Source organism: Borostomias antarcticus (assembly GCF_949987555.1).
Source record: "Borostomias antarcticus genome assembly, chromosome: 1".
Taxonomy (NCBI): Eukaryota; Metazoa; Chordata; class Actinopteri; order Stomiiformes; family Stomiidae; genus Borostomias; species Borostomias antarcticus.
The window spans coordinates 45248980-45276473 of record NC_140234.1 but is presented as its reverse complement, the minus strand read 5'-3'; the positions used below and the strand labels follow the sequence as shown (position 1 = coordinate 45276473).

General features: G+C 42.8%; 1 protein-coding gene across 3 annotated transcripts; it reads right to left on the bottom strand.

The window, feature by feature from the left end:
• Positions 1-572: 572 nt before the first annotated feature.
• Positions 573-27494, bottom strand: fam168a (family with sequence similarity 168 member A). 3 transcript variants are annotated; one of them, XM_084447073.1, is made up of 8 exons: positions 27355-27494; positions 10237-10344; positions 9781-9872; positions 9027-9107; positions 5199-5344; positions 4898-5075; positions 4616-4745; positions 573-4481 (listed from the first exon to the last, which is right to left on the bottom strand). In XM_084447073.1, the coding sequence occupies exons 2-7, from the start codon at positions 10296-10298 to the stop codon at positions 4633-4635; spliced, it is 672 nt and encodes a 223-aa protein (XP_084303199.1). In that variant the 5' UTR covers positions 10299-10344; positions 27355-27494; the 3' UTR covers positions 573-4481; positions 4616-4632. The 3 variants fall into 3 exon arrangements, with proteins under 3 accessions (XP_084303199.1, XP_084303198.1, XP_084303200.1); XM_084447072.1 differs by having other exon boundaries at positions 4898-5344; XM_084447074.1 differs by lacking the exon at positions 10237-10344.

The following is a 27494-nucleotide window of genomic DNA, read 5'->3' as shown; positions in this document are numbered from 1 at the left end:
TTCCAGACTTCCTGCATTGAGCAATACTCACCACTCCTACACACACACAGACAATGCTGAAATGCTTTATGTAAAGATAATGATGCTTGGAGTCAGCTGTGCAGTGCCTGACCGTAAGCGCATTAACCAATTAGCCGCATCTTCACCTGCGGCGAAGCGCACAGAGCGCGCATGCTGAGTGAGGCTATAGGTGTAGGGGGGGGGGGGGACCACGGGCGCGGAGCATTATGCCCAGCACGTCCAGGGCACACCGGGACCCGTAGGGAGGTTCAGGGGGTTTATGATGTCTGTATGATCTGTTTACATATACATCGTAGGTGGACATTACATAGACATTGATTGGTTGTTAATGAGGGTGGGTTGTTGAGGTGAGGGGTGACCAAGTGTTAGTTCCTTGGTTTTGCTGACATTGAGGTGCAAATGGTTAACCTCGTATGATTATTCACCCGATAGGATTTCTTAAAAAAGTTAAAATCTATCTGGACATTTAAAAACCTGAACACCCTATGAGCATCATGATGCAAGGGAAAACACAGACAAGACGAAAGATGGGCTTCCTTTTATAGGAAAATTTTAATAGTTATTCAATGTTCTACATCTTACAGTAAATATTATACAATTACAAACTTGGCTTAGTTATAACTAAGATCACTAACTGATCTTTTAAAAATAAAACAAAGTGAACAAAAACATTAAAAACAAAATTAAAAACAGATTTACACTTCATATCACAAGCCTGACATGGGTCCTCAACACTGGACCAATAGCTAACATACAATTCATTTCTCACAACGTTGAAAAAACGTTGTGCCATAGTCTGCCACAACTATCTGGTAACATTAACCATAGTTTGTGCAAACTGGGTACCAAACTTCAAAGGTGGGTTGTTCCTAAACTCGCCTCAGGGATAAAAGTGTAATGGAAGACGATTAATTTCCACTTTTTGCATCACATTTAGTGTCAAATCAGACTTTCGGAAATCTTCACCAATTGAAATTAAAAAGCTGCAGAACATTAACAATAAGAGTCTACTATTCCTTCAATAGTAGGCTAGTATTATAATTTATGAAAACTTCTAAGACATGATGATTGCGAGAGAGAAAGAGAGAGAGAGAGAGAGGGGTGAATGTAGAGGGAGAGAAGAGTTTTAGCAAGTTGGATTCATCTTCACATACTGTAGTCATGAAAACAGTGGAGAGTGAAAGAAAAAGATACAGAAAGAGCAACAATCCTTATTCAAAAGAACATTTTTAGGTTTTGGCAATGTCTTCAGAGGTGGAATGATGTGTAAATAGAGGAATAAATTATTAAGACCATGATTAAGACAACCAATCACTCAAAAACACAATATGCATTGATCTATCAAGATATTTCAAATGAGTGCATCTGAACTAAAGAAGAGAGGAGAGGAACAGAGACAGAGAGTGCTCTCCCCCCCCCCACCCCTCAACTGGTATATGCATCAGAACATTAAACATGAGTTAAAACCATAGGCTGAAAACCTTAATCTTAGTTCAAATAGAACTGCTTCACAGGATGTGATGTGGGTCTTGCCTTAAGATTTGACCCAGGTGGATTTTGAAAAACTTGAAAGGACAGTTTTATAACAGTTAATGTTCCCAATGGATCTAAACTAATCAAATAGCTTGAAACCTTCTCAGTTGTAGCTATCTGAACCTGTCTTTATTCAACAATTTTGGTAATTTACTTACACACAGGTCTCTTGGGGACCATAGGGTCAATATATCAGAGAGGCTCTTCGCCTAATCTGACTTTAGATGTCACTGGATGAGGTGAACAGTAGAAATATGATAAAAGAGTGCCATCTAGCCCTTTGGTGGCGTATATGCAGCCGTTACCAAAGCGCTAGACTATTAGTCAAGGCTTCTCTTAGTTATGAAGGACATCTGGATCTCTGGTATGTAATCTCTATACTGTTCTGGGTCCCTCACGCAAGTCCAGCTCACCTAGAATATTGCTAGATGAATCCGAACCACGTATGCGTATTTTCTAAATACGGACGCTGTGCTGAGGAGGCGTTAAGGATTATTCTTTCCAGCGTACAGAGTAAGGAGAAAGACGATGTGTGTGTGTGAAAAAAAAGAGTGTTTGTGTGTGGGATATGACAGGATGTAGGCTACAGGTCTGTAGAAGATATTCCACTGACAGGAGACATGACGAGAACCATAGGAGTACATTCACACAGTGCAAACATGACAGAGATACAGGAGTTCACATGAAGCCAGTGGTTGAATGTGAGTGAAAAAGACCCCATTAACAGAATTGACCGGATACCAAACAAACTACACTTAGTTACTGATGAGAGTTACTCAAATATGGCACAGAGGGTCCAACATTAGATATGGTTCTTCGATCTGTCTTTTCTCTCTGACAGATTTAGACTAGGATAGCTCTGAGGCGATGGAAATGGCAAAAGAACAATAGTACCTGCCATGTTGATGCGACCATGCTTCGCTAGAACAGACTAACGTTATAGCACTCACTATAAACATACGGCAACTTCTCAAGAGCCAAAGCTATTATGTACTACACCTGAATGATGCATACCCATATGACCACGGAGGGGAAAAAAAAACACCGCTTCTCCAACTTGAAAACACTGACATAGGCCTAGTGGTTGATTAAATAAGATAATTATATGAATTATAATAATCTATATGAATAAATTCATACACACGTGTCTTGCTGAGAATATGCCTACACTACTTGTACAAACATCAGGACTAAGAATACCTTACCAAACACTGATTTTATTGTTTCATTTTATTAAATTACCATAGAAACTGCCCCTCTCTCTCACTACTAAGCTTAAGTACCTGTCACTTAGCATAAATTATTGTCAAGTTTTTGCTTGTTTGTGCAATACTTCACCAAGTTATTCAGTAACAGAAAAAAGATTTGATATGCTTTCAACAGTAACCGTGATTATTACAAACCTGGGGCTGGATACAGCGCCCAAAATCCAAATGTAGGGATTATCATCATAGCATTAATATCCAGAAATCTCACTTGAATTCTCTTTCAAACAATCTTCTATAATGACTCTGCTGTGACAGCATGAAGCACTCCGTCTTAATTATTGCAATTGACGACTCGACCTCGTTAGTCCCTCAACCCCCCCTGCTGCTTTTCTATGTTCTATAGCTTCACTACACACTCCTTGTCTAGCACTCCACCCTGAAATATGGCACTCATCTTCCCTAGCTAGTCACATCACACCCCTCTGCCCTGCTCACCACCCAGCGCTGCCACATCCCTTTATCTCCTACGCAAATTCCTGAAGACACCCCGAGTGGCGTGCGGGTCTGCCCTGGCACACCTCTTTGCACATGTACTGAGTGTATGTATGTGTTCATAAGTATCTACTTTAGCAACATTAGAGCCAGAATACAGTGGCTCCAATTTCTTCCTGATTGATGTGTCGAGACACAGCGCAGGAGCCCCTGTGTGCGTTTCGATGCAAGTGTGTGCATGTGTGTGAGTTTAATGTGTCTGTGTGAGCGTGTGACCACCTGTACTATGCACACACAGAGTTATGTAAATATAGTTAGTCATGTCCTAAAGTCAATTATTTATCAGTCTACACACTAACCTGATATACGAGCTAAATGTAGTGTAGGGAGCACTCAAAACAGTCACTAGATTGACCAAAATAGAAACCTAGCAAATGATGTAGTATGAAGTAACATATTGGACATGCATACTAAACAGCATGCTAGATACTGGGACCGGTCGGAGGAGAATGTATAGTATAAGTGCTCTGGCCCTAGTGACAAAGCTCACCATGTTGGAACAGCCCTGTCTATTTACCTACGGTGGAAGACAACCCTCACTATCAGAAATTGTTGATGAACTGAAACTAGATGAATGAACGGATAGAACAGTAACAGAGGATGAAAATAAAGAATCCGCTAAAAGGTAATTGGCTGACAGAAAAAAAAATTAAAAAGGTTAAAAAGTAGAATACAAAATATATAAATTAAATCAGAACCCTGTGCTGAGATCTAGTCTTTATAAAATTTGGCAGCATAAGTCATTGTTGTTATTGATTGATGATGAGGACTACGGTGAGTAAGTGCCCAGTACACTGGCGGTGGGAAGCCAACAGCAGAACATAGTACAACACCAGTACAACATACACCTGTGTTATCAACTCTGGAGTTCCAGGAATGACACCATTAAGAAATGCAGAAATAAAAATCAATAAAAAACTTTTTTTTAAACGATGCGATGACAGATTGGCAAATGAAATTGGCAATTAAAAGAAAAAGAACACAAAAAAGGCGGGGTAAAAAAAAGAAAAGTAAAAGCAGCTTTTTTTGTAAAACACTAGAGAATGTATAAAGTGGCTGTTGCACTTTAGGTTTTTGTTCTTGCAGAGATAGGTGCCGGTCTTCCATGGTAACCAGTAGAAGCCCACGTAAGACTTGAGTAGTTGCATACGATGTTGGACTCCAGATCTGGGAGGGGAAGGAGAAACACAACAACAATGACCGTGTGGGACTGCCTCGGTTCCATGTTAACAATACACTGACAAGTCAGACAGATGGAGTCTATGGAGGGATAGGAGGAGGTGGTTCAGTAGGAGGCTCACATGACACTGGGACAGCTCTACCAGTGCGGCGGGACATAGCTGTATCCAGGTGTCCCTTGGGGCCTGTATGTTGGCATGGTTACTTGGTGTGCTCCAATGGGAGCGTGCTGGGGTGTGGTCAACAGCGTCCCTACAGGAAGTTGAGTGAGAAAACGCAAAATATCATAACAGAACTCAAGAACAACATGTACTGAAGCAGTAAGACAAACGTCTTGTCAGTCAACACACACTCAAAGAACAAGGCAGGTAAACTTTGAATGAGCACTTTTGAAAAGGTCTTACCGGCGCTCATAGCCATAGTTGTCCCGGCGACCATCCCCATTGCAGCCATACCATTGTTCCTGGGGCCGGGGACAGGGGCGGGGTAGAGGGCAGAGGGGATGCTGTTGGGCTGGACCACCGTGGTGTGGTGGATCACATGGGGCTGGGCCGCATACACCGGCTGAGTGTAGTACGCCCCCTTAGGTGACACACACATCACATAACAGCTCAGTGTGTGTGTGTGTGTGTATATATACATTTTGAGGGTGATTTTAACACAAGCACATTGATTATAGGATAGAACTTGTGTGCGTGCACTTACCTGTGTGTAGATGTTCTGCTGAGGGTAGGCACTGCGGATGGGGTACATGGCTGTGGGGTACGGGTTGGGGGTGGGGGTGTACGGAGGGGGAGCTCCGTTTGTCTGGGTGGGGGGCACTTTGTATGGGGTACTGGCAGTGGTGTACCCTAGAGAGAGAGACAAAGAGGGGGAAGGAAGACAGCAGAGTCAACAGCCAGCTTTCCATCCATCCTCATTTATTTCACTGTGCAGGGGCATCAAGAGAAAATGGCATTTAATGCTTGATGACACCAAGGGTGCTTCGATCGATTGGCTACCAATCATTATCGGCAGATATTTGTTCTATATAGTTTGATCAGTGGTCTCTATAAAGGGCGATCAGAAGAGACGATCGCATGACGCGAAACACAAGATAATTTCTCTACACTCCACTAAAATGGCTTCACTGGTCTTATTGTCTGAAAAAGACAAATTTGCAATTTGCAAGGTGTGTTCAAAGGAAATCCTTCGTGGAGGAACGCAACTAAAACATTTCTACACCACAAACCTCATCAGACATCTGAAGGTTGTCACCTCTCAACCAGCTGTCAGTAACAGAGTCATTGTAACAACAGCAAGAAACCTAAAGAAATATTAGCCAAAATAACGGGATTCCTTTGCCTTGATCACCAGCTGATGTCTACTGTGGAAGACAAAGGGCTCAGACAACTCATCCTACTTGGATCCACGCTACACTGCACTCTGCCAGGGGGTAAATACTTCACTGATGTATGCCTGCCGCAGCTTCACCAAACAGTGTATGTACACATCGACAGCCTTATGAAGGACATCATATCAATCTGTTTCACTAGTGACATTTGAGGTTCGAGCGCATGTTCCATGTCGAGTCTAACTGTGCACTTTATTGATCAAAACATTGTGCGTGTGACTCTGAGCAGTGCGCAGAAAAGTGTATCAGGCCGCAGTGTCCGGAGGCGAGCGTGGGGGAGGGCGTGAGGATTGAGGGTTGGGAGTAGGGAGAGACCAGGAAAGGGCGCCTCTCATGAAGGCAAGAACACAGTGACTATTCACATTCTGGGGAACAGAGGAGAATCGAGAAAGGTGAGACAATCAACATTTTGGAGAAGGAAAATCTATTCAACTTGACATTAAAGGGATAGTTTGGACATATGCCCTCATTTTACGACTTACCCATTATGTTTTGTTTTCTTTTAGATAATTTTCAGCTGCTTCCATGCTGCCCCTCATTTGGGCATTCACGTCTTGCTAATGCTAGCGCAATGCAATGTTACAAGCTAGCATCCACTACCAAACTCACTTAAAGGAAAGGTTCGGAATTTAGCATTGTAAGACATGTTATACGGTTATTTACGATCATATACAACAGCCAGGAAACTCACTGAGTGGTCACTGGTGTCCTTTGATGTTCTGGCAAAAAAATCGCCACAATGTATGCTTGCATTTGGTTTTATTGATCATTTTATATCCATTGACTTGTATTGACAACAAAGCCAGAGATGTTCAGATTCATCCGCGCGTCCCATATTTGTTTTGATCAACAAACGCATCTACCCAAAACTACCAGCTGCAAAGCAATCCTAGGCTTCTAGGATTGTTGTTGTGTAGACCTGTGACCCGGAAGCGGCTCTTCTTCTACAGTAGCCTCCAAACTCAGTCAAAACCTCCCAAAGTTCAAGCGGAGGTTTACAAACATATGTACTGCGAGTGAAAATAGTTCTATGCTAAATGATAAATAATACCCGAGTGGAAGCATACTTTGAGGCAATATTTTGAACATCAATGGACATCAGTGACCACTAGGTGAGTTTCCTGTCGTTGAAAAGAGAGGTTATGGTGTTTTTGAGGGATTTTGTCTATGCACCTATGGATCCATTGTGTGTCAGCGGTGACGGGCTGTCTCGAGAGTGCACCATTTGATGAAACTTTGATATCAGCCATTGTATATGATCATAAATAACCTTATAACATGGCTTATAATGCTAAATTCCAAACCTGTCCTTTAAACGCTCCACAGTGCACCCAAAGCAAATAGAATATGAGGACAGTTTGTCAGGGATTAATTTGAGTGTTTATTCCATCATTTTTTAAGTCAAACTATCGTTTAATCCTTTACTTTGTGGGGTCCACTTTTCTCTATCGAAGTAAGGCGTCAGTGTGATACTTCACGTTACCTAGGAACACCAGCACTACATTAGGTAGCTAATGTAAAGAGAAAATAGGTCTCCAGAAAGTAAAGGATTCAATGATAGGTTGACTTAAAAGAATGAATGGGCGTGCTCAATTCCATTGTATACCTGTGCCAAAAGTCTACGATGAACAACCTGATCAACATAATATCATGTCATCAAATCTATTTGACATTTCTTCAAAATCCAACAAAATATTTAACTATGAACCTTTTGCAGCTTCTAGGAATTTCTACCGACATCTTTTCATCTAGACCTGACCCCCCCCCCCCCTTTTTATTTATTTATTTATTTATTTATATTTTTTAAATGTGAAATGCCTTTTCATCGTCTAGAACAGGTGGATAGAAACTGTCCAATCACTGCATGACAGAGATTGCTACTACAACAACCTGCCGAGGTGCAGCCGTGGTCAGCCCAGCTCTCCTCATCCGGTGGTGTAGTACAGGTGAGTGGCCACCGGTGGGTGTAGTACAGGTGAGTGGCCACCAGGGGGGACGGACGGACGTGTGAAGGTCATTATGAACTGAGTGCTTATGAAAGCTCATCACAATCGGCAAGGTCGTGGGGAACAAAGGGAGAAATGCTGGAGCTGGAGACTTGACTCTCAAACTCAAACACATATCGGCATGTGCTACATTCAGACACAGTGTTTTTTTCATTGTTAAAGGAATGCCACATAGGACTAGCCCAGGGGTTAGCAACCTTTACTATCAGCCATTTTTGGGCAAAAAATAAATACAACATCTGACTGGAGCCGCAAAACATATGTGAGCCTCATAATAATGAAGGCAATGTTTCCCCTTAGTTTTGTTTTCAGTCTTGTGATATGATATGCACCCGGGGGGGAGGGGCACATTGAGGGGCGTGTCTGAGTCGAGAGGGGAAATTGAGCGTCAAACACTACATTTCCTGCATTCTGGTGAACTTCTATCTTCTATCTTTCTCCCCCCCCCCCCACGCCTCCCCGCTCCCTCCCACCTTCCCAGTAAGAACAGGTTACCCTCCGGTATGAATCCAGTCTACAGTCCAGTTCAGCCCGGCACCCCCTACGGAAACCCCAAGAACATGGCCTATGCAGTCTGCTGCTATCTAGCTAGTTAGCCAAGTTGAATGCCAACATGACCATTTATTTTAGTAATAAATAAATAAATACATTTTATAGTAATATATTTATTTAGTTATTAATTTCCATATAATTTTAGTGAAAGCCAGGGAGCCACTGCAGGTTGCAGACCCCTGGACTAACCACACAGATAAATGATCCCTATATCAATTAACACCTTATGTTAAATACACTAGTTTGACCCAGTCAAAACGAAATGAGACATCATTGATTGGAAGTAATCTTGCCATTGTGACCACATGCCGGACACCTTGACTAACACGTCGGCTGAATCCTGTGTGTCGTGTCTGTGGGGCATATGGGGCCACATCAGCCCATCTGCTCTGGACACAGGGGGACAGCAGTGTGCATTTCGCAGACGACGGGACTACAGAACCAGGAACAGCTGCTACCTGGCTACTAGGGTTCTGTTCCATTCGCTGTCTACAGCACTGATAAATGACTTTCTCACCACAGAGCGAGTGCGCCGTACACACGTTAACATTAGCGTGGTCATTTTAGGCTGTGTGCTCTCACCTGTTGGGTAGCCTGGGCTGCCTGTTTGGTAGAGGTTAGGTGTGTAGGTGGGGGCCGCGGTTGGATAACCTCCTGGGTAGCCTATGGATACAGGAGGGTAGAATCAGCAATGAGGGAGAGCCATGAACCTCTCTCTCGCACGCACGCACGCACCCACACACGCGTATGTAAGAGAGCGGAAGGCTATATAAGAGCGGGATGCGCAGAACAGATGGTGTTCGTTACAAATTGTCTGTTCATTCTCGTGTGAACACAATGCACACACACAAGTAGACAAGCTGTTTACTGATATGGCGGACATACATCATGTAATAGTTCAGTGTTCCAGTGCATGTGTGTACAGCCATGTATTACAAGACCCTCTTTATCTGGGTCTAGGGTTAGGCTATCTGTAGCTGGATATTTCTAAATGAATGTTTCCATAACACAACTGCCAGAAACCCAAGTATCTAATCTATCTTTATTAACGAGAGAGAGAGAGAGAGAGAGAAAAGAGTTGAGTATGTGTGCGTGTTATAATAAGCGGGGAGGGACAGCTAATCACCTCGGCGCTTGGTGTGAGAATGACATATCAAACAGCTTCATGAGCAGGCAGCGTTTCTCTCTCTACTTAAGCTAAGCTAAGCAGCCGGCTCAGGAGGAGGGAGAAGTGTGGAGGGAGAAAAATGGAGGACATTTCCTCTTGACAGGCTAATACACAAACACGCGTGCACACACGCACGGCACGCGCCGTGTACTGCACTGTATGTCTCACCGGCGTAGGCCATGTTCTTGGGGTTTCCGTAGGGGGTGCCGGGCTGAACTGGACTGTAGACTGGATTCATACCGGAGGGTAACCTGTTCTTACTGGGAAGGTGGGAGGGAGCGGGGGGGCGTGGGGGGGGAGAGAAAGATGGGTGGGGAGAGAGAGAGGGGTCGACAAACCGGGACACAGTGAGAGAGGTCTTAAGATTCATGACTTCAAAACATGTGGTGTTCACACATATACCTCACCTGGGCAATCATTTTCTCACACAATCTCTCACACAATTTAGAGACATGAGCTGACTGAGCGAATTATGTTTCGTCCAATGATGCAAGGCGCCATGTTGCAGCTTGTGCAGACAACGTCACACCGTCTTGTACCGTTTGTGTCTCCGTTGTGTGTACTCACCTGAGTCAGACTTGAGGGTGTGTGTACGCATGTGTGTGTGTGTGTGTGTCTCCGTACCTCTTGTGCGTGTCTGGTTGGTACATGAAACTGTATTTGTCAGTGGGGTGCCCGCTCGCCATTCTTGCTGTATGCAAATGAGGAAGAAGTGGGAGTGGATATGCAAATCTGAAATTAAAACAGCGAGAGATCATGATTACAACGCACACGGCAAAGCAAATCACAGCAAAGAAAGCACATCCAAGCAAAGCAAATGGTTAGTGTGTGTGTGTGTGACTTTGTGTGAGACAGAATTTGTGTTTATGTAGTATGAAAGTGGCAGCGAGTGTGTTTGTTGTGTTGGCTGCAGGATATTTACTGTGTGGTAAAATGGAAATGTAGTAAAGCAAACAATAAAACACCAGCCCATGAAAGAGCACAGGAAAACAGGAGAGAGATGGAGAGAGAGAGAGCAACAGAGACACAGAGACTCCTCCACCAGGCAATGGATCAATACATAGATGAAGCACACCCAAAGCAAAGGTGTTGCAGGGCACAGAGAAGGGGTTGATAAACGTTTGTGTGCGTTCCATTTTTTTGGGGCGTTTGGGTGAATTAATAAAATGAGGACATGTTCATCCAAGTCTGTTCTACAATAATTCAGCCTTTCCCTGCACCTCTTTTAAGGCTAATGTATGTCAGACGCACCAACACACGCACATACACACGCGCACATACACACGCACACATACACACTCACACATGCACGCACAAATGAGAGATGGATTAAAATGGGCCCTTCCAAAGAGATATGAGAGAGATGGAGAGGGAAATAAAGGGGGCTGTATAAATAATGCAGGCTTACACTGCAGAGAGAAGACACTACTGTATGAGCTGTATGTACTGTATTGAGGCCAGAAACACACACACACACACACAGTGGGAGAATGTGTATGACACCGTGGAGTCCTGCTCTTTAACAACTACCGCTAGCGAATGGACAGCATCAGGGGGCACACATACACCTTGAGTCTCATGATGATGATTACAACAGGGGGACTGACAAGTCACGCTGACTGGAATGTCCTCTAGGTAGGCTATATATCACAATGCCAAACTCTCTTTCTCTCTGCCTCCATCATCCTCCCATCTCCCCTCTCTTCTACTCACACCTTCCTCTGTTTCAGACACCCCAGCCCCACCCATTACTGACAATCACCTGAAACAAGATCAGTGCATCGATCAACTCAATTTCTAATCTTGAATAGAATACAGTGGCAGAACACATGGGAATGTGGCTAGTTTGTATCTCTGAAATGTTTGTAGCTCTGAAAGTGATGTCAAAATACATTGAATTTACAAAATATTTATTTCATTTATACTCATAATAAATCAATATATCAATACCCTCTATCACAATTAGAAAGGCATTGAAATTGCAATCAAATAACCAACTACTATAGTAGGCCTACAGTGTAGTCAAATCACACACAAATGTGTGCAGTGCGCACTTTCACTCACTTAAAAAACATGGAATGCAGGCTGCCGCTGCTGATCGCTCGTTAAAAACTCTGAATAGCTGTAGTTTGGACATTCATTTTTTTAAATTAGGACACACGAGTTGCTCTACAGCAGTGATTGAGAACCTAGTCTCACGAAACTCATGTCCAGTAGCTTTCTTTCGAGGAATCGCGAAATGAAGGTCAGTTTAAAGCTCGCGTTACACTAAAATGTTCAATTTGACAGCGAATTCCGGTTTTGATACCAGTTCGGTTGACCAGACTTTTTGGATCTCTGAGGTTCTGATTTCTGAGGTTCTGCTGTATTGTGCATATGCATGTGTGTGTTGCATGGAGGGTTGTGGGTGTGTGGGGGAGGGGGAGAGTCTTTACCAGCAGGTTTCTTTGTTTTAACGGGGTGATGAGGTGCTTTTGGCTCTCTTGGTTGTGAAGAGCCCATTCTAACCCTAAGCCTTTCCATTCAGCCAACCACCACCTCTAATTGTAAAGACCATTCTTCACTGGACAATCACTCTAAACCAACAGGGGGGGGGGGGGGGGGGGGGGGGAGAGAGAGCGGGAGAAAGCAGTCTTTACATTCCTGAAGGCCGTTTTGACTGACATACCTCGCGTTGTGGAAACACCATTAACACTCCTGTCACACTCATTTGTTTAAAGCCACTACTGACATCACTTCATGTAACACACCTGGCCCCAACCGGAAAGGCTAAGGGGACTCCATTGGTCATAAGAACACTCTGGCGAGCAGCCTCATCGGGACACAACAGGGGCAGCAGCTGTTCTGGAACTGGGAAGGTGCGGACAGCTAGCCTATACTAACCGTGCGAATCCTCTGTTTGGTTCATTTCAGACAAGAGCTTACATAGCTGATAGTATTTTAATTGAGTGGAAGAGTTATTAAAAGAGTTTAGTGTGTGCATGTGTTTTGAACACTACTAATAACGTTCCTTCTTTTCAATAAGAGACTTGGCAGGACTGGGGGATAGAGGGTAATCTACTAGAAGAGATAAACCAATCACCACCAAGAATATCACTCCCCAGTTCAACTCCTGAAAGGAAAACATGCACAATGGCCAATGTCTGCCTCCCTTCCTTCTCCCCTTCTCCACTCCAAGTCATCATAACTTCAATGTCTGCCCCGCTTCCTCCTCTCCCTCTCATAATAGGGATGTCTTGATTTCGATCATCGAAATCAAAAGCAGAATCGCAATTTCTACTTTTTTTCCCCTCCCTGCTCCTGCACCAGCCAAATCGTGTGATGGATAAGATGCAAACGTAAGCTCCCAAATGGTAGCCAAGTTTTTGTTTGAGCCAAGCTAGTTGGGAAAGGTAGCTATGTTTTCGTTTGAATGATTGGCAAGCTAGTTGTATTCAATCAGACACACGGCACATTGGAAACACTGGATCATACATCAGGGCTGTCAAATACATATTCAAACTTTCGAATTCGACTAGTCGTAGACTTCGGGGGGAAAATGCACAATCGATCTTGAAAATGTAGATTCGCTACCGCCAAGCAGCGCGCGTCACCCAGCCTCCCACCCTATCTTCTGATCATGCCAAATGACATTCCACACTACGGTGCGTGCATCTCTCTATACAGTAGGCGATGAAAAACACTCGATTCGCGTGCCCTCTGCGGTTTGGTCCGCTTGTGGGTGTTTCACGGATGATTATGGGCGTTTCATGGTCCCTGTTCAGTAGGCTATACTCCGCCATTGCTGTCACTGAATGCATGTAAATCTGCAAACATAATTGTACATAATTTTGCCCGACCCCCCCAAAAAATGTTTTGTTTGCAGATCTTAGTTACAACAAGATTCAGCTAGCTAAGAACGTTTTGTGTGTGCATATGTCCGGGAAATTATTCCGTTTGAAATCGTGATTCTGCCTTGCTCGCCTGTATACATAGCTACCGGCTTCAGAGTAGGGTCATTGAATGCATGTGAGCTATCCTGTCCATGACTGAGCTAGCAAGGCAGATGTGTTGTAGGCCATCTACTCAGTTTGGGAAATAATGATCTCTGCATAGTCTGTACTGGCTGCCTGACATTGTTGTCATTGAGAGGCTTGTGTTTAGCTAGCTACATTGGTAAACAGACACATCACCAGCTAGGCACATTAGCTAGCTAGCTTAGCTAACTAACGTTAGTTTATGGAATGCCCAATCAAACGTGTTCTCATTCGCGTACCTTCTCCTGATTGGACACCGCCCCGCAAACCTCTCTCTCTGAAGTCTATTCTTGCGCGAATCCGAGCCGCCTCGCTGGAGCGGTTGGCACCGCCACCGGAATTTGGGTCACGCCGCCTTCTGGGAATCGCGTTCCATTGGTTTTGAATTGGAGGAGGCGCGGTGCCGCTGTATATGGACACGGGCCGTATTCATTCTTTTCAACATGGCCAAAAAACAGCCAAATTACTGTATACAGTATCTATATTAGTGTTGCACGACATACCGGTACCAACGGTCCACCGCGGTGCCAAAACGTCACGGTGCCAACTATACTATAAGCTCTATACAACGGTACTACCGTGGAATATGGTACTACCGTTGAACACGGCAGGGGGACAATGTTACCACTGTTCCCAAATTCACTGGTTTCTGCTAATGAGAAGACTGGCTCGCGACACCGTTGTGCAGCTCCCAATGTGTTGGCTCGCGCACACATGCAACTCCGCAGTCACAATACATAGGCTATTGACGTTATCTGTATGTCTGTGCGCGAGCCAGTCTTGTTCTCAGTAGGCTATCGTAATGTCAGAAGCGTTCTCTAGCTCCGAGTCCGTACCATCAAATGCAACATTATTGAAGAAAGATAACTCTAAAAGTTTAATATGGAAGTATTTTGGTTTTAAACCATATAAACAAGGAAACGCCATAGATGATGGCCGTCCGTTGTGCAGGCGATGCAGCAATGCCGTACAGGCAAAATGAGGCAACACATCAAACTGAATAAAGCATCTACAATCTTGTCATCCAGACCTTGCACTGGAATACAAGCGAGCTAATGAGGTTAGTATGACTTTATTTGTTATAACTAGCAGTGTTCTTGTCATTAGCTAATATTACAAAAATTAATGAATAAACCTCTTAGCTAAAGCGTGTGCTGCTGTTGTTAGCTAGCCAGCCAATGCTAGCCAGCTGGCTAGCTAATGAAGTAACTTTAACCTACCTGCTGTCATGTCATGCACAGTTGTTGAATTAAATTTGTCGTTCTCTCCATGGTTCTCTCATTCCAACTCCAAACTCCTTAAAATAATGTGAGCTAGATTATGTAGGCTGAGACGAATCCAATGACAATCCAATGATATCCACCTCTTGACATTTGGTCGTTTGATCTGGTTTTGACTTAAACGAAAGTGAAAGCTAGATAAAGCATGTAGATGTCACTGCCATCGACCAAAACCCAGTGGCCCTCTGCTGACCTTTACTGGTGGTTGGTGATACTACACTTGTGTACACATGGCTGATTCTGTTGTTGTTGTTAGATATGCTTTTTAAATATTGAATATTAATAATTCAGAATATGCATATCTTTTTACTTACCTGTAGTTACAATGTAATGTGTTAAATGCATGTTATTCATGCCCCACTCATAAAGTGATTACACTGTACTGTAATGTACTGTAAATATATTGCACGTTCATAAAAATAAAAGAAAAATGTAAATGCTGCGGTATCGTGATACTACTTGGTATCGTGATACTTTGGCTGGTATAGTATCGCAGGTCAAATATTGGTATCGTGACAACACTAATCTATATATCTAGGTGGCAAGGAAATAGCTTCCATACGATCAGAGCGCATCTTCTCCTCAGCAAGGCAGCCAACATTGTAAACAAGCACTGAATCTGATCAAGTAGACCAGCACGATCGGCTATGTTCCTCGTTTTGTTTTCAGTTGGCTAAGGCCTAATAAAAGGACCCTGTTTGCACTAAATGTCACCCATGTTGACTGGGTATTATTTGGATACTCGAATCCCATGAGCTTGAATATTGTCAATAGGGATTCCACAATATCAAAAATGTAGTAGTCAATACCAGTACCAGTGAAATTCCATGATTCTACATAGCCAATTCCATACCACTGTCAAAAAAAATGCCATGTAGCCTACTTCAACATACAGCCTTATTTATTAACATCATCCTCTGCCTGATACTGTACTGTGAAAGGAACATTGTGAGACCTCAATTATCAGGTAGCCTAGCTCAATAACTAACAGCAGGACACAAGCATTATGCAAAATAAACAGACCTGATGATGAAATGTTTCTTCAAGCCTTGAGCCAGGACTATCATTAACTTAGCCTAAGGGAGCCAAAGCGAAAAAATACACCCTCTACTGGTTGGGTTCGCACTCATGCACTCTTTTGCATGAGAGAAAATATTGAAATAATTCTGAATCGATATCAACACAAAACGCAACATATACCATTTTGGATAGATAAATCAATAAAGTACTAACTATATCAACATCCATTGCAATAACATGCGGTTTCTGAAAGGTACTTTGTATTTATTTTACGTTTATCTTACAGCGAACTACGCATCTGTCGTGTTTTGAGCACTTCACTGGAGAGAGCCGCTGGCCAGAGTACTGTTGGTGGGAACAATCTAGCGCAAAGCACTGCATTTTTCTCATGAGTGACGTAGCTACATAAGCGCGCCCGGCTTTGGGAAGGGAAGTAGCTGCTGGCTCTCCCAAAAGTAGCTATATGACAATCAAATAATTTGCATAATATGCATTTCTGAAAGAGGCAAAATGAATAGAAAAGCAATTCTTGCTCAGAACAGTCATGGTGTTCGCTCCCTCCACTGGCTGTTGCAGCTGGCTGGGACTCCGGAGCTGCCATCTAGTCAGACTGGCTGCGTGAGTTCTGTGTGAGTGGTGAGGAGGAGATGGCAGCCCTTGCTGTACTCGGCTCTCGTGAGCTCGGTTGTAACATGAACCGCAGAACAGGATATGTTAGATACTTTTGCAGAGCTCTGTCAACACAATAATTCCCCAAATGACCAGAAAAACTTGCTAGATTCATCGCTGGTCGCTTTTGACTAATTAATCGCCAAGGGTATCTGGAAAGTTGCCAGATATAGCGACAAAGCCGGCAAGTTGGCAACAATGGAGTGAATTGTGTGTAATGCAAAATAAAATGCTGAGATAGCCTTATCTGATTAATACAAAGCTTTAGCTAGCTACTAACTAGCAATTGAGAATGCATAGAAAGCTGCAACCAGAGTGATTCATGAATATTGCAACATGTATCTAGCTAGAATGAAGACCTACTGTAGGATTACTGTTACATAGCTGCAGCCACAGAAGCTAACATAAGCTGGTTACAGGGCTGGCTAGACTAGGTCAGCTATCTAGCTAGTTTACTTAGCAAGCCTGGTTGTAGAAGAGCTATTGTACACAACATGACAGCTGAAAGTAGACAGATGAAAGTAGAATTTGGGACAGTTGCAGGGCACTGAGGAAAAAAGTGTGCAACTGCAATTGTTATGAAATGCTACACTGACTGTTCCGTCTAAAGAGTATTTATGTGGAGTGACAAGACGACAATACAGTGAGTGAGTAGGCGGGGCTATGTGGGAACTGCAGCGTGGTTGTCAACTGGCTGTAGAGTTGGAGAGAATTGAGAGCACGTCAGCGCAATATCTAGTGCAGTTCGTATTGATATTTTATCACCTAAGAAACATAGCTAAGGTGAAAACTTTCCTCTCCCAAACAGATAAAGCCTAATACAGTATCAGTCCTTTGACTTCATGGCTTGGTTTGTGCCCTGACATGCACTGTCAAAGGTGGGACCTTATTAGTAGGCCTAGTAGGTAATAATGCAAATAAAATAACACGCATAACATGGATGAGGTGGCGCAGGCATTCATTTCACACCAAATTGCAAAATAGCCTTAAGGTCTTGATCTTAAACAGAACCAAAAACAAGGACAACAATAAGAATATGCTTATGAAAATCTAATGAAAATGGCGTGAATGCCTTCAGCAATAAAATTACGGTCAACACAAAGTTATGAAATTGAGGATGTTTGGCCTGATATATTGTAATCTCATAGGGAACAAGAGGCAACTTTGTAAGTGGGAGAGAGGGGCTGCATGTGCGCCTGTGTGGGAGAGCCCAGCACTTGACAATCCTACAATTGCACTCTGAGCTATAAAATTATGTTCTGTGTTTATGTAATGTTAATTCAAAACGCTCCATTTTCCATGTTGATCGCTGCCAGTAGCTAGCTAGATAGCCAACGTGATTGTGATTGACTGGCGTTATCAGGCTCTCCTTGGGTGATTAACAGCCAGATGAATGGCGGGACAATCATAACTAGTTTTGATTGGATAAACTGTCCCAAAGTTAAAATGTCAATGGGAATTCTAATGTAAGCCAGTTGAGAGCAGGCATACCCTAGGCCCACTTTTAAGCATTTTGACAAATCACAGGTTTGTCATCTCAAATTTTTCACAGTTTTGTATGTGTGAGCTACTTTAATTGGTTGATTTTTAATTTGCCAGAAGCCTTTTACCTGGCCTACAATGTTAAGTGAACGACAAGCTAGTTAGACCGCTGTCAACGGACCGTAATGTGGACTTTATTTTCATGAGGCCTGTAGGGGTTGATGGAGCACTACCAAAACAGTTAACACGGATGAGAATGAAGCGATATGGCAGAATACAAGACGCAGTTAAGCCAAAAACAGTCAGACGATTTTGGTGACTTTTGGTGGCAAAAATGAAGTTTTATTTGGATTTGGTATGCCAGGCTTACCTTGGCATATAGCAGGGCCTTATATTAACCTTTTTAGCTCATAGCACTGCTGCCACAGAGGTTAATCGTTTTGTAGCACAGGCCAAAAAGTTGTAGCACAATTCTAAAATGTTAAAAACAACATGTTTTGCATTTCATCACTTATAAACACTGGCAAAGGATATTTGGGGCAGCAGTGGCTTAGTGGTTGCCTCACAAGGTGGGTGAAGGTTGAAAGAAGGTTGTGGGTTCCAATCCCACTTGTCCCAGGTCCTTTCTGTGTAGTTTGCATATTCTCCCTGTGCTTGCGTGCATTTCCGCCGGGCTCTCCGGTTTCCACCCACCACCAAACACATGCATGTTAGGATATTCCTGTCAGCGCCCCTGACCAAAGGTACTGGCAAAAGATCTGGTTCTGGTCTGACTGTGAGGAGTTGCGACCCACAGCCATAACATAGCATAGTAAAGCATAACCTGTTGAGTTGGGCTTGTCTGCGGACAGCTTAAAGCATATTAATGCATACAATGCACACAAAATCAAAATCTCATGTTTTCAGACAAAATCTTGATTTGCCCCCGTAAATACAGGTAGGTCAGGGTTAGGCAGTAGCCTCCTGGCCCTCTTGAAAGAGGACTACCAATTTTTATTCTTTCAATAAAAATTGAATTACCTGAGACATAAGGATCGTTGTCGCTACTCTTTTTCGAAGCTTCCTGACAATATGAACAAAACAATAGCAGCTTTGTTTTGCCGAAGATTAGCCAAGGGAAGTCTTTTTTCCACTCTGCGTTGTACCTGTATGTTTTCTCTTTAGAGCTAGGATGTCATTGGGTGTTTCTGTTTCTTGCTCGCGAGCTCGTTTGGGGTTTGTGTTTGGGGTTTGTGTTGAGTGGCTGTAAACTTCACAACGAGAGTGGAGTTTGCGAACTGTCAATTTGCTAGCCTAGCTCTAGTGGAAATGGAGGCAGCCCATGAGGCAACCGCACAGAATTGTGGGAATTGGTGTTGGATGTATGGGGCACTAGATAGTAGGGGAATGATTGTTAACCACAACAGACTACAACTACCAGATAGGACAGTGAGAGAGAAAAGGAAAAAAAATCTGTAGCACCTGTGCTACTTAGGCAAATTAATCCATAGCACACATTTTTTTCATAGCACGTGCGATATGTCGCACTGTACAGCCCTGCATATAGGAGCAATCGCCACTACCTTTTTACTTGGTAGCGCTGGTGCTCACAACTTCAAAAAGTTAGGAGTACCAGCAAAAATGTAGAAGCACCCATCAAAATGTAAGGAGCACCAACAATAGGCCTATTTGTTATATAATTGTTGCACTGTATTATATAGCTAGGCACGGGACGGTATGAGATTTGACAGCATGATAACTGTTATTGTGATACACACACACACAATAATAACAGTTATCAAGCTGCCAAAATCTCATACCGTCCCATGCTTATATAATACATGTACACACACATTTACAAAATGTAGGCCAATTTATTTTTAAATAACAAACAGCCTAGAACATGTGAGGGCACATCAAGGCACTATGATGTGGGTTGTCAGGCCAAATTTGTAGGATACTGTAGTGGTTTTATGTCAATGAATGAAGAGGCTGCACACTCCCATAGAGAAAGAATTGTCTGTTCAATAACTTGAGCTAAATCTACGCTTTCGTGTTGAGGTTTAGAGCTTTTGAGGTTGAGAGGGGCAAAGTTGAGAGCTTTGTCGCAGTGCAAACCCTGTTTATCTGCGACCCTCTTAAGTGGAGATATGGCTGTTTAGGCATTTTATGGATGTGAGGAATCCTTTTGTTTTCACTGCAACCGCATGTGAATGTGTTACTGGTGAATACAGAGAAAGGAAAGTCCAAATGAAAAAAGGTGCATCAGAACAATTATGCGCACTCACATAAATGCTCCCAATTATATTGATATGTGACCAACACGGTAGCAATTTTGCGCCACAGAAAACATTACCTCTCGCCCTGCACTGTCGCTGGTGCGGAGGTAACAAGCAAACTTCAACTGACATAATGTGGAATCCGTTAAATGATTGATGCAGTCCGTTCAAAAAGGCATCAAAAGATAAATGCAATTGAAATAAACATCTTAAAGTAGCCTACAATCAAAGTAGCAAAGGTGACTAGACTGCTCAGTCTGGTGCGTGTGCAGCACCAGACATCTAAGGGCATAGCACATGCAAATTATGAAAGCCTACAGCAGACATATCATCGTATCGGATGAGAAAGACAAATGGCATAGGCTACATAACAGCTAATCACTGCAGTATTTCCCCTACCGCAGCTTTGGAGGGGCGTTCCGGCCAATGGGACCTCCCGCTCCTCGTGAAAGACCAAAAGTAAAAAATAGCGGACTTTAATCGCGCAACATAACATTTTAGCATAAGTCAATTATAAGCATGTAACGGTAATCGCGGTATTACGGTAACTGCAGTATTTTTTGGTCACGCGGTAACCTTGGGACTGGCTCGGTAAAACCCTAGCCTAAACTCACTGTTCTGGACTGGTCAGATGCCTTAGTTATATCAAGCTAACTATTGGCATCGGTGTGCTTATTGGTGTCATATTTATTCAGTTCGAGTAATTTACGAACGATCTAGCTAACCACCTTTAGCTCAATTGGCTCAGTTGATGGTTAGCGATGAGAGGTTGGACATGCGCCCTACGTAACCACGTCGCCTACATCCTTTTTTGTTTTATTATTTTTTATAAACCTATCCGCGGACCACGTGCGTGCCGAACCGTAGAGATTTTCTGTAACTAGATGTCAGAACCATCTAGCCTAGATCTGCACCCCCCCCCCCCTCTTGTCCTCCCATCGTTTCTTTCCATTCTCTCCTTCCGCATCTCTTCTTTCTCTCTTCTGTCTTTTTTTTTTTTTTTTTTTAGATCTGTCACTTCTTTCATCCAGTCTCCTGCCGTAGAAGCGCAGCATCAGAGATCAGACCTGGGCTCTCTGCTCAGCCTCTTTCCCTCTTCTCACTGCTCAACACACCATCATCTATACCCACAGACCTCTATCACTGCTCAACACACCGTCTATACCCACAGACCTCCTCTACCCACAGACCTATCACTGTTAGGTGGTGCAACGGATCGTCGTTGATCCGTGATTGTAAGGAAAGCAGAAGCACTTTAAATAAAAAAAATATTAAAAAAACTGTACACATCAGAAGTGTGTTTAATAAATGTTTTTTCCAAAGTACAAATCTTCTTCCTCTTTAAATTTTGTATTTTAAAACTGTGTTTAATACCGTGATATACCGTACCGTGGACCTAGATACCGTGATATTACTGTACCGTGGGTTTTTGATACCGTTACATGCTTAGTTAATTATTAGTCAAATACCTATGTGGGATAACATTAGCTAGGCTATGTGTTGTGGAATAAATGGTGTTGCATTCAAGTTAGTTCACATTTTTCACATTTAGGCTATGCATTTTCAGCAATGCTTTTGCGATTGGGTGGTTGACATGACGCTCCATTTTTGTGTTTACGTTGACAAATAAAAATAATTGGTAATGTTTTATTAAAATCTCTGCTTTTATTAACAACTTCATTTTCTAAAACTAATACATCTGTAATTCATGAACGTTCATTCAAGTATGTTAAAGCAATACATCGGGTTTTCTCCGGTTTTCTCCGAACTGCGCCCCCACATGCTCTGCGAGTAAGTGCACTGTCGTACTGTCGTAACGTTATCAGATTGTCTTTTTCTTTTTCTGGCTTCCTCCATGATGTTTCGCTTCGGTTTTCTCACCTCCGCCATGATATCATTGAGCTAAAAAACGCATGATATCCATAGACGCCGGAATAGTTAGCTACTACTGTGTTGTTTAAGCACAATGTTGCGCATGCACACTTCGACTGAATGCTGCGTCCCAGGGGCGCAAGTTTTAAAAGGTTATAAATGTCAATGTATTATCTTTCTGAGTAGACTGTTTGGACGATTCAGCTTAGTTTTAGTAGATCTAATTGGAGAATTAGCACCAGACATGTTTGTAAAGGTCCAAATATCGCGATGCATTGCTTTAATATTTTGTGTAAAACATGACCTGTCCACTGGTGTGACTGTCCGGGGTAACATTGACGATCTTCAAACGACTAATTAAATAAAAAATAAGACCAAATACATTAAATTAGCCTACTTTTATACGAAACTAGAGCTTATAAGTCTTCATGTCAATAGTTATGACTCATTACTTTTTTTCAGCAAATCTGATGTCCACCTAGTTTGACACCATTCTGTGAATATAGAACAGGCATTCATTTTGGCATCCCATTACTGAGAAGGGTCCTTCTTCAATAGACATCACTGAAGGTCATGTACTGTACACAAGGCGAGTTCTGACTCAGATATTTATCAAATAAAAACAGAAAGTTAAGGGATAAAAAGATTGGAGTGAAAGGATGAACGTGTGGAGGTTTGGGGTATATAGTCCCATAAAGTCATCCCCACCGGGGCCTTGAACCTCCGTCTCCCGGGTGGGAGTCCTATGCTCTCATGACCACTCTACTTGTGCAGTGGAGATCGGTGGGTTAGTTTTGTCGTCCTTCTTCCAGTCCCTAGTGTGGGTTGGTGTTAGAATAAGGGTTGGGGTTGGGACAGGATCTGACCTATAAGGCAAGGGGTAAAGGTTGGAGTGAAAGGATGAACATGTAGGCGTTTGGGGTATAGTCCCATAAAGTCATCCCCACTGGGGCCTTGAACCTGTGTTTCTCGGGTGGGAGTCCTATGCTTTCACCGCTACTCTAATTGTGCAGTGGAGATCGACAGGTTGATTTTGGTGTCCTTCTTTATTTTGGTGTGCTGGGACTGCCTCTTGTGGTGCCAACAGAGAAATGCAGGTCAACATTGACCGGAGGGAGGGAGTGATAACCTGACAAACGCTATTCTAGGTGCGCTGGCTTACAGCCATGCACAAAAACCACTGCCTCTAGGTGCGCTGCCTTACAGCCATGCACAAAAAAACACTGCCTCTTGTGGTAGCAACATAGAACTGCAGGTCAACAATACGACGGAGGAAGGGAGGGAGGGACAACCGGACATTTTCTATCTTTGGTGCGCTGGCTTACAGCCATGCACAAAAAAATGGTTATCTATGCTAGCAAATGCCTTACTGTGCGCATCTATGATGGCACTGTCGACACCATGCATCAGTGACATGCCCGCCCCAGACAACACTAGTAGTTTCTAGGGGAATCACTGCACCGTCACAAACATATATTATGCTATAATATAATGACCTGAATGTCTTCCGTTTGCCCAGGACATGGAAACCTTCCCGGACACGTAGACCGGCACCAATTTTTCTAATGGAAACTCTGACAGCATAATGGGATCTCTGTGTAAAAAGGGCTAATGAATGTGCCTTATAACACTAGAAAATGCATTGAATGGTTTGACTACAGGTTTACTGACTGATTAAATGAGTCAAGTGTTCTGGGTCACATGGAGCAGGACAGAACTAAAGCTGGGTGAATTCTGTCTAACTAGAACACAAGTTCTAGCCTAAGCTTTGAACGGTCCTAAGGACTACACATCACTGAACATCTCAATTGGGACTGTGTTCCACAAGCCCATAGAGAACCAACCAATGGCAGAATCCTACTTAAGGTATTGTCAATTTGTCAGCCAGAGCATTGTTTGACAAATAGAGATGGACTGATTGCTTCATGTCTTCATGAAGAAATCATGGTACATACCATGCACTTTTCTTGTCCGATTCCGATTTCCAATTAGTCCTGTGATGAACCATTGCATATGATCATAAGTAACCTTAAAACAGGGCTAAACATGCATTTTCCCTTTACTACTCCTTTAAGAGACATTTTTGAATGAAGTTTGTTCGTTCTTGCTAGATTTAGAAGCTGATGGCTAAATATACCATAAGAGCCATTTTATATTCATGCAATTAACCTGGTTGTTTGAAAAAAGTAAGAAAATATTAGTCAACTAATCGTTTCAATAATCGGTGACTAATCGACTATTAATATAGTCGTTTGTTGCAGCCCTACGTCAGATTGCGTCTTTTTCTAAGAAATAGGCCCAATTGACAGCCTATAAAACATGAGCTTGATTGGAATTCATTTGTATATTCATAAAACATTGACTATTAAATAACTTACTTATCCAAAAATGCTATGCAAGTGTGGTGAACTGCCTCTGCTGACCCTGTCAGTCAGTTGACGATTGCAGCACGCAGGGGATACGCCCCCCTCAATATTTAGAATGTGCATTTGTCTCCCGCCCAATAAAACCATGAAAGAAGCAGATGACTTATTTTGAAAAAATGAAGACATTAGAATGAAAGTGAACGTTTTTCCATCAATGGATAATTAGCTGCTTGCAGATGATCTTCCATAGGTGAATCAGGCAAGTAACCTTACCTACTCTAAACTAGCCTACATCAAACAACATGATGTTAGTCAGCAACCAAACTTTTGAGCATTTCATTCTCTCCACTCGCAGGTCTCATCGCATGCGCTGGTGTGTCTCCGTGTGCAGGCAGAGGGAGCCGACAGAGATGCCAATTCTGGTCATCTGCCAATCTATCGGTGCACGGGTCTCTATTGACAAACACCAACATCTCAATCACTGAAGCGCCTGATTCCACAGTAGGACTGGGAACACAAAACACAAACACCCGACAAGGCTGCTTATGTGTTATTACATGCATGTCCTGTTCAGGGGCTAGTGAACAAGTGACCCCCTGAAACATTAAAATACAATAATAGCTGTTGAGACCAGGAAAACAGATGTCTTCCCCGACTACCCAGATTAAATTCTAGCGGAAGGGATTGTGTCACAATAAAGAAATCTCTCTCAGATAAGATACCAGCCTTACACTTCCCCCTTTATTTCAATCACATGCAAACATATGTAAAACAATTAGGCCTATCTAAATGACAGTTCTTCAACACTAGGGAACCTTTCATTGCAGCCCAGGTAGAACATTAACCTGATGCGCCGTTGTCTGAACGGATCAGAACACAATCGATGATCAACTCCCATCCACACCTTGTAGTCCTTTTTCAAAAGGGATTCTTCATATTAGTCAGATTTAAAACTAGTGGTACTTTTGTCCGAAACAAGACTGCCCTAGTACACTGCACTCCCCTTCTCAAATCGTGCAGACTAAACAGATGGAACGTATCTCCTGCGTGCTGCAATCGTCAACTGACTGACAGGGTCAGCAGAGGCAGTTCACCACACTTGCATAGCACTTTTGGATAAGTTATTTAATAGTCAATGTTTTATGAATATACAAATGAATTTCAATCAAGCTCATGTTTTATATGCTGTTACCGATGTATTATTTCAAACATGCTCAACAGCTCTGAGATCTAGCTGTACCAAAAATAATGACATCTTGAATCAATAACATGTTTAAAGGTTCATTGCATGAATCAGGAGATAACGATCATCTCAACAAAGGCAGTAGACATGACTAATTGCTCACTGAGTCCATAGTGACATCTCAATCAGTCTCTAGTAACTAGTATCTCTAGTGGGCCCAGTCAATTGAGAGCAAATTAGCCTACTTGTAGTGATCCAGTCATGCATTAGGAGGATGACAAGGAAGCAGTGGATGTTTGGTCATGCCATGAAGATCGTCTCTGAGAGTTTTATGGGCATTGTTTGGCCTGCAATTCAACAATACCACGTGTGAACCACATACACATGGTTCCGATTTGTTCATGTGCATCTGCACTTTTTCTATCTACGCTACGTCATCTCCGAATACAGCAAATAAATTACATATCCAAGAGGTTCGTCATGGATGTGGATGATATTCAGAGCATAATAGCTAGCTCTCTATGTAGCTATAGAAAGACAACTATACACTGCACAGGAGAATTTGTCAGAACTGATTGAAATTGAGAATTCAAAAAGCAATTTGATCAATGGAAATTAGCAGATACCAATAGCTATACAATAGGCTAACGTTAGGAAACCTAATCTAACATGAATTCAGCGAACTACCACGTTTGTCTCAGTTGGTAATTTAGACGTAACGTTAGATGTTTCTTGCTATGATTCTGTCTGAACCCTCCACGTTTGGAAAAACTCGAAGACCAATATGACATTTGATTTCTTCTGCTTAGTGGGTACCATTAGCTTCGTAAAATGCATAGCAGTTAGTTGGCTAGCCCATCCATCCGTGAGTGAATGGTAACGTTAGATGCACATCCATTGGCATTGCTGCATTCCACTCATATCACACGGAATGGTTAGACAAAAATGGTCACACTACACCATGGATGTATTGCACTACACAAACAAGCTTCCGACACCATTTTGAAAAACCGCTCCATTCTTAGCTAGCTAACGTTAGTAGTGAGCTTGTTGCGTGGACTAAAAAAATCCCGACCAGCGCCAGTACTTGTGTGGTAGGAACCAATAATTTCCACCGCATTCACTCACTGACAAGGAGAGATCCCATCACGTTTCCTAGCTTGCTAATAGCAAGCAAGTTAGCATCCTTCCTTGTGTGGCATGCACCGCTAACTAGCTAATGCTAGCTACCGTTATTCATATAAATCAAACCCTCATTATAATTCTATAACATTCATATCACGGAGCCACATACCATGCATTTGCCCCACATTACCAACTTGTCAAAGGAGTAACGGTTAACATTACAGAGCTGTTAGAATATCCTACTCTAGCTAGCTACTAGTGCCATGTTCTTCTAGCCTTGTTATCTGTTAGCTAGCTATCTTAGCATACTCTCCATCATTGCATTGTATAGCTATCATAGCGTTAGCCCGCTAGCTAGTAATATCACAGTGGTCAAGACAATTGAATGGAAGACAATGAGCCTAGCTAACATTAGCTAGCTAACGTTACAAGAAATGACTAACGTTACTGCGCTATTGCAGTGAGACTTACCAACAAAATGTAACGTTAGTCTAATTTGTCCGGTTATCTCGGTGCTTTCTTTCTTTCCACGATAAAAGATTCAGTCGTTTATGAAAGATGTATGCTATATCTTTTCGCAAACTCGCTTCGCTCCAGACCAGACCAGTCCT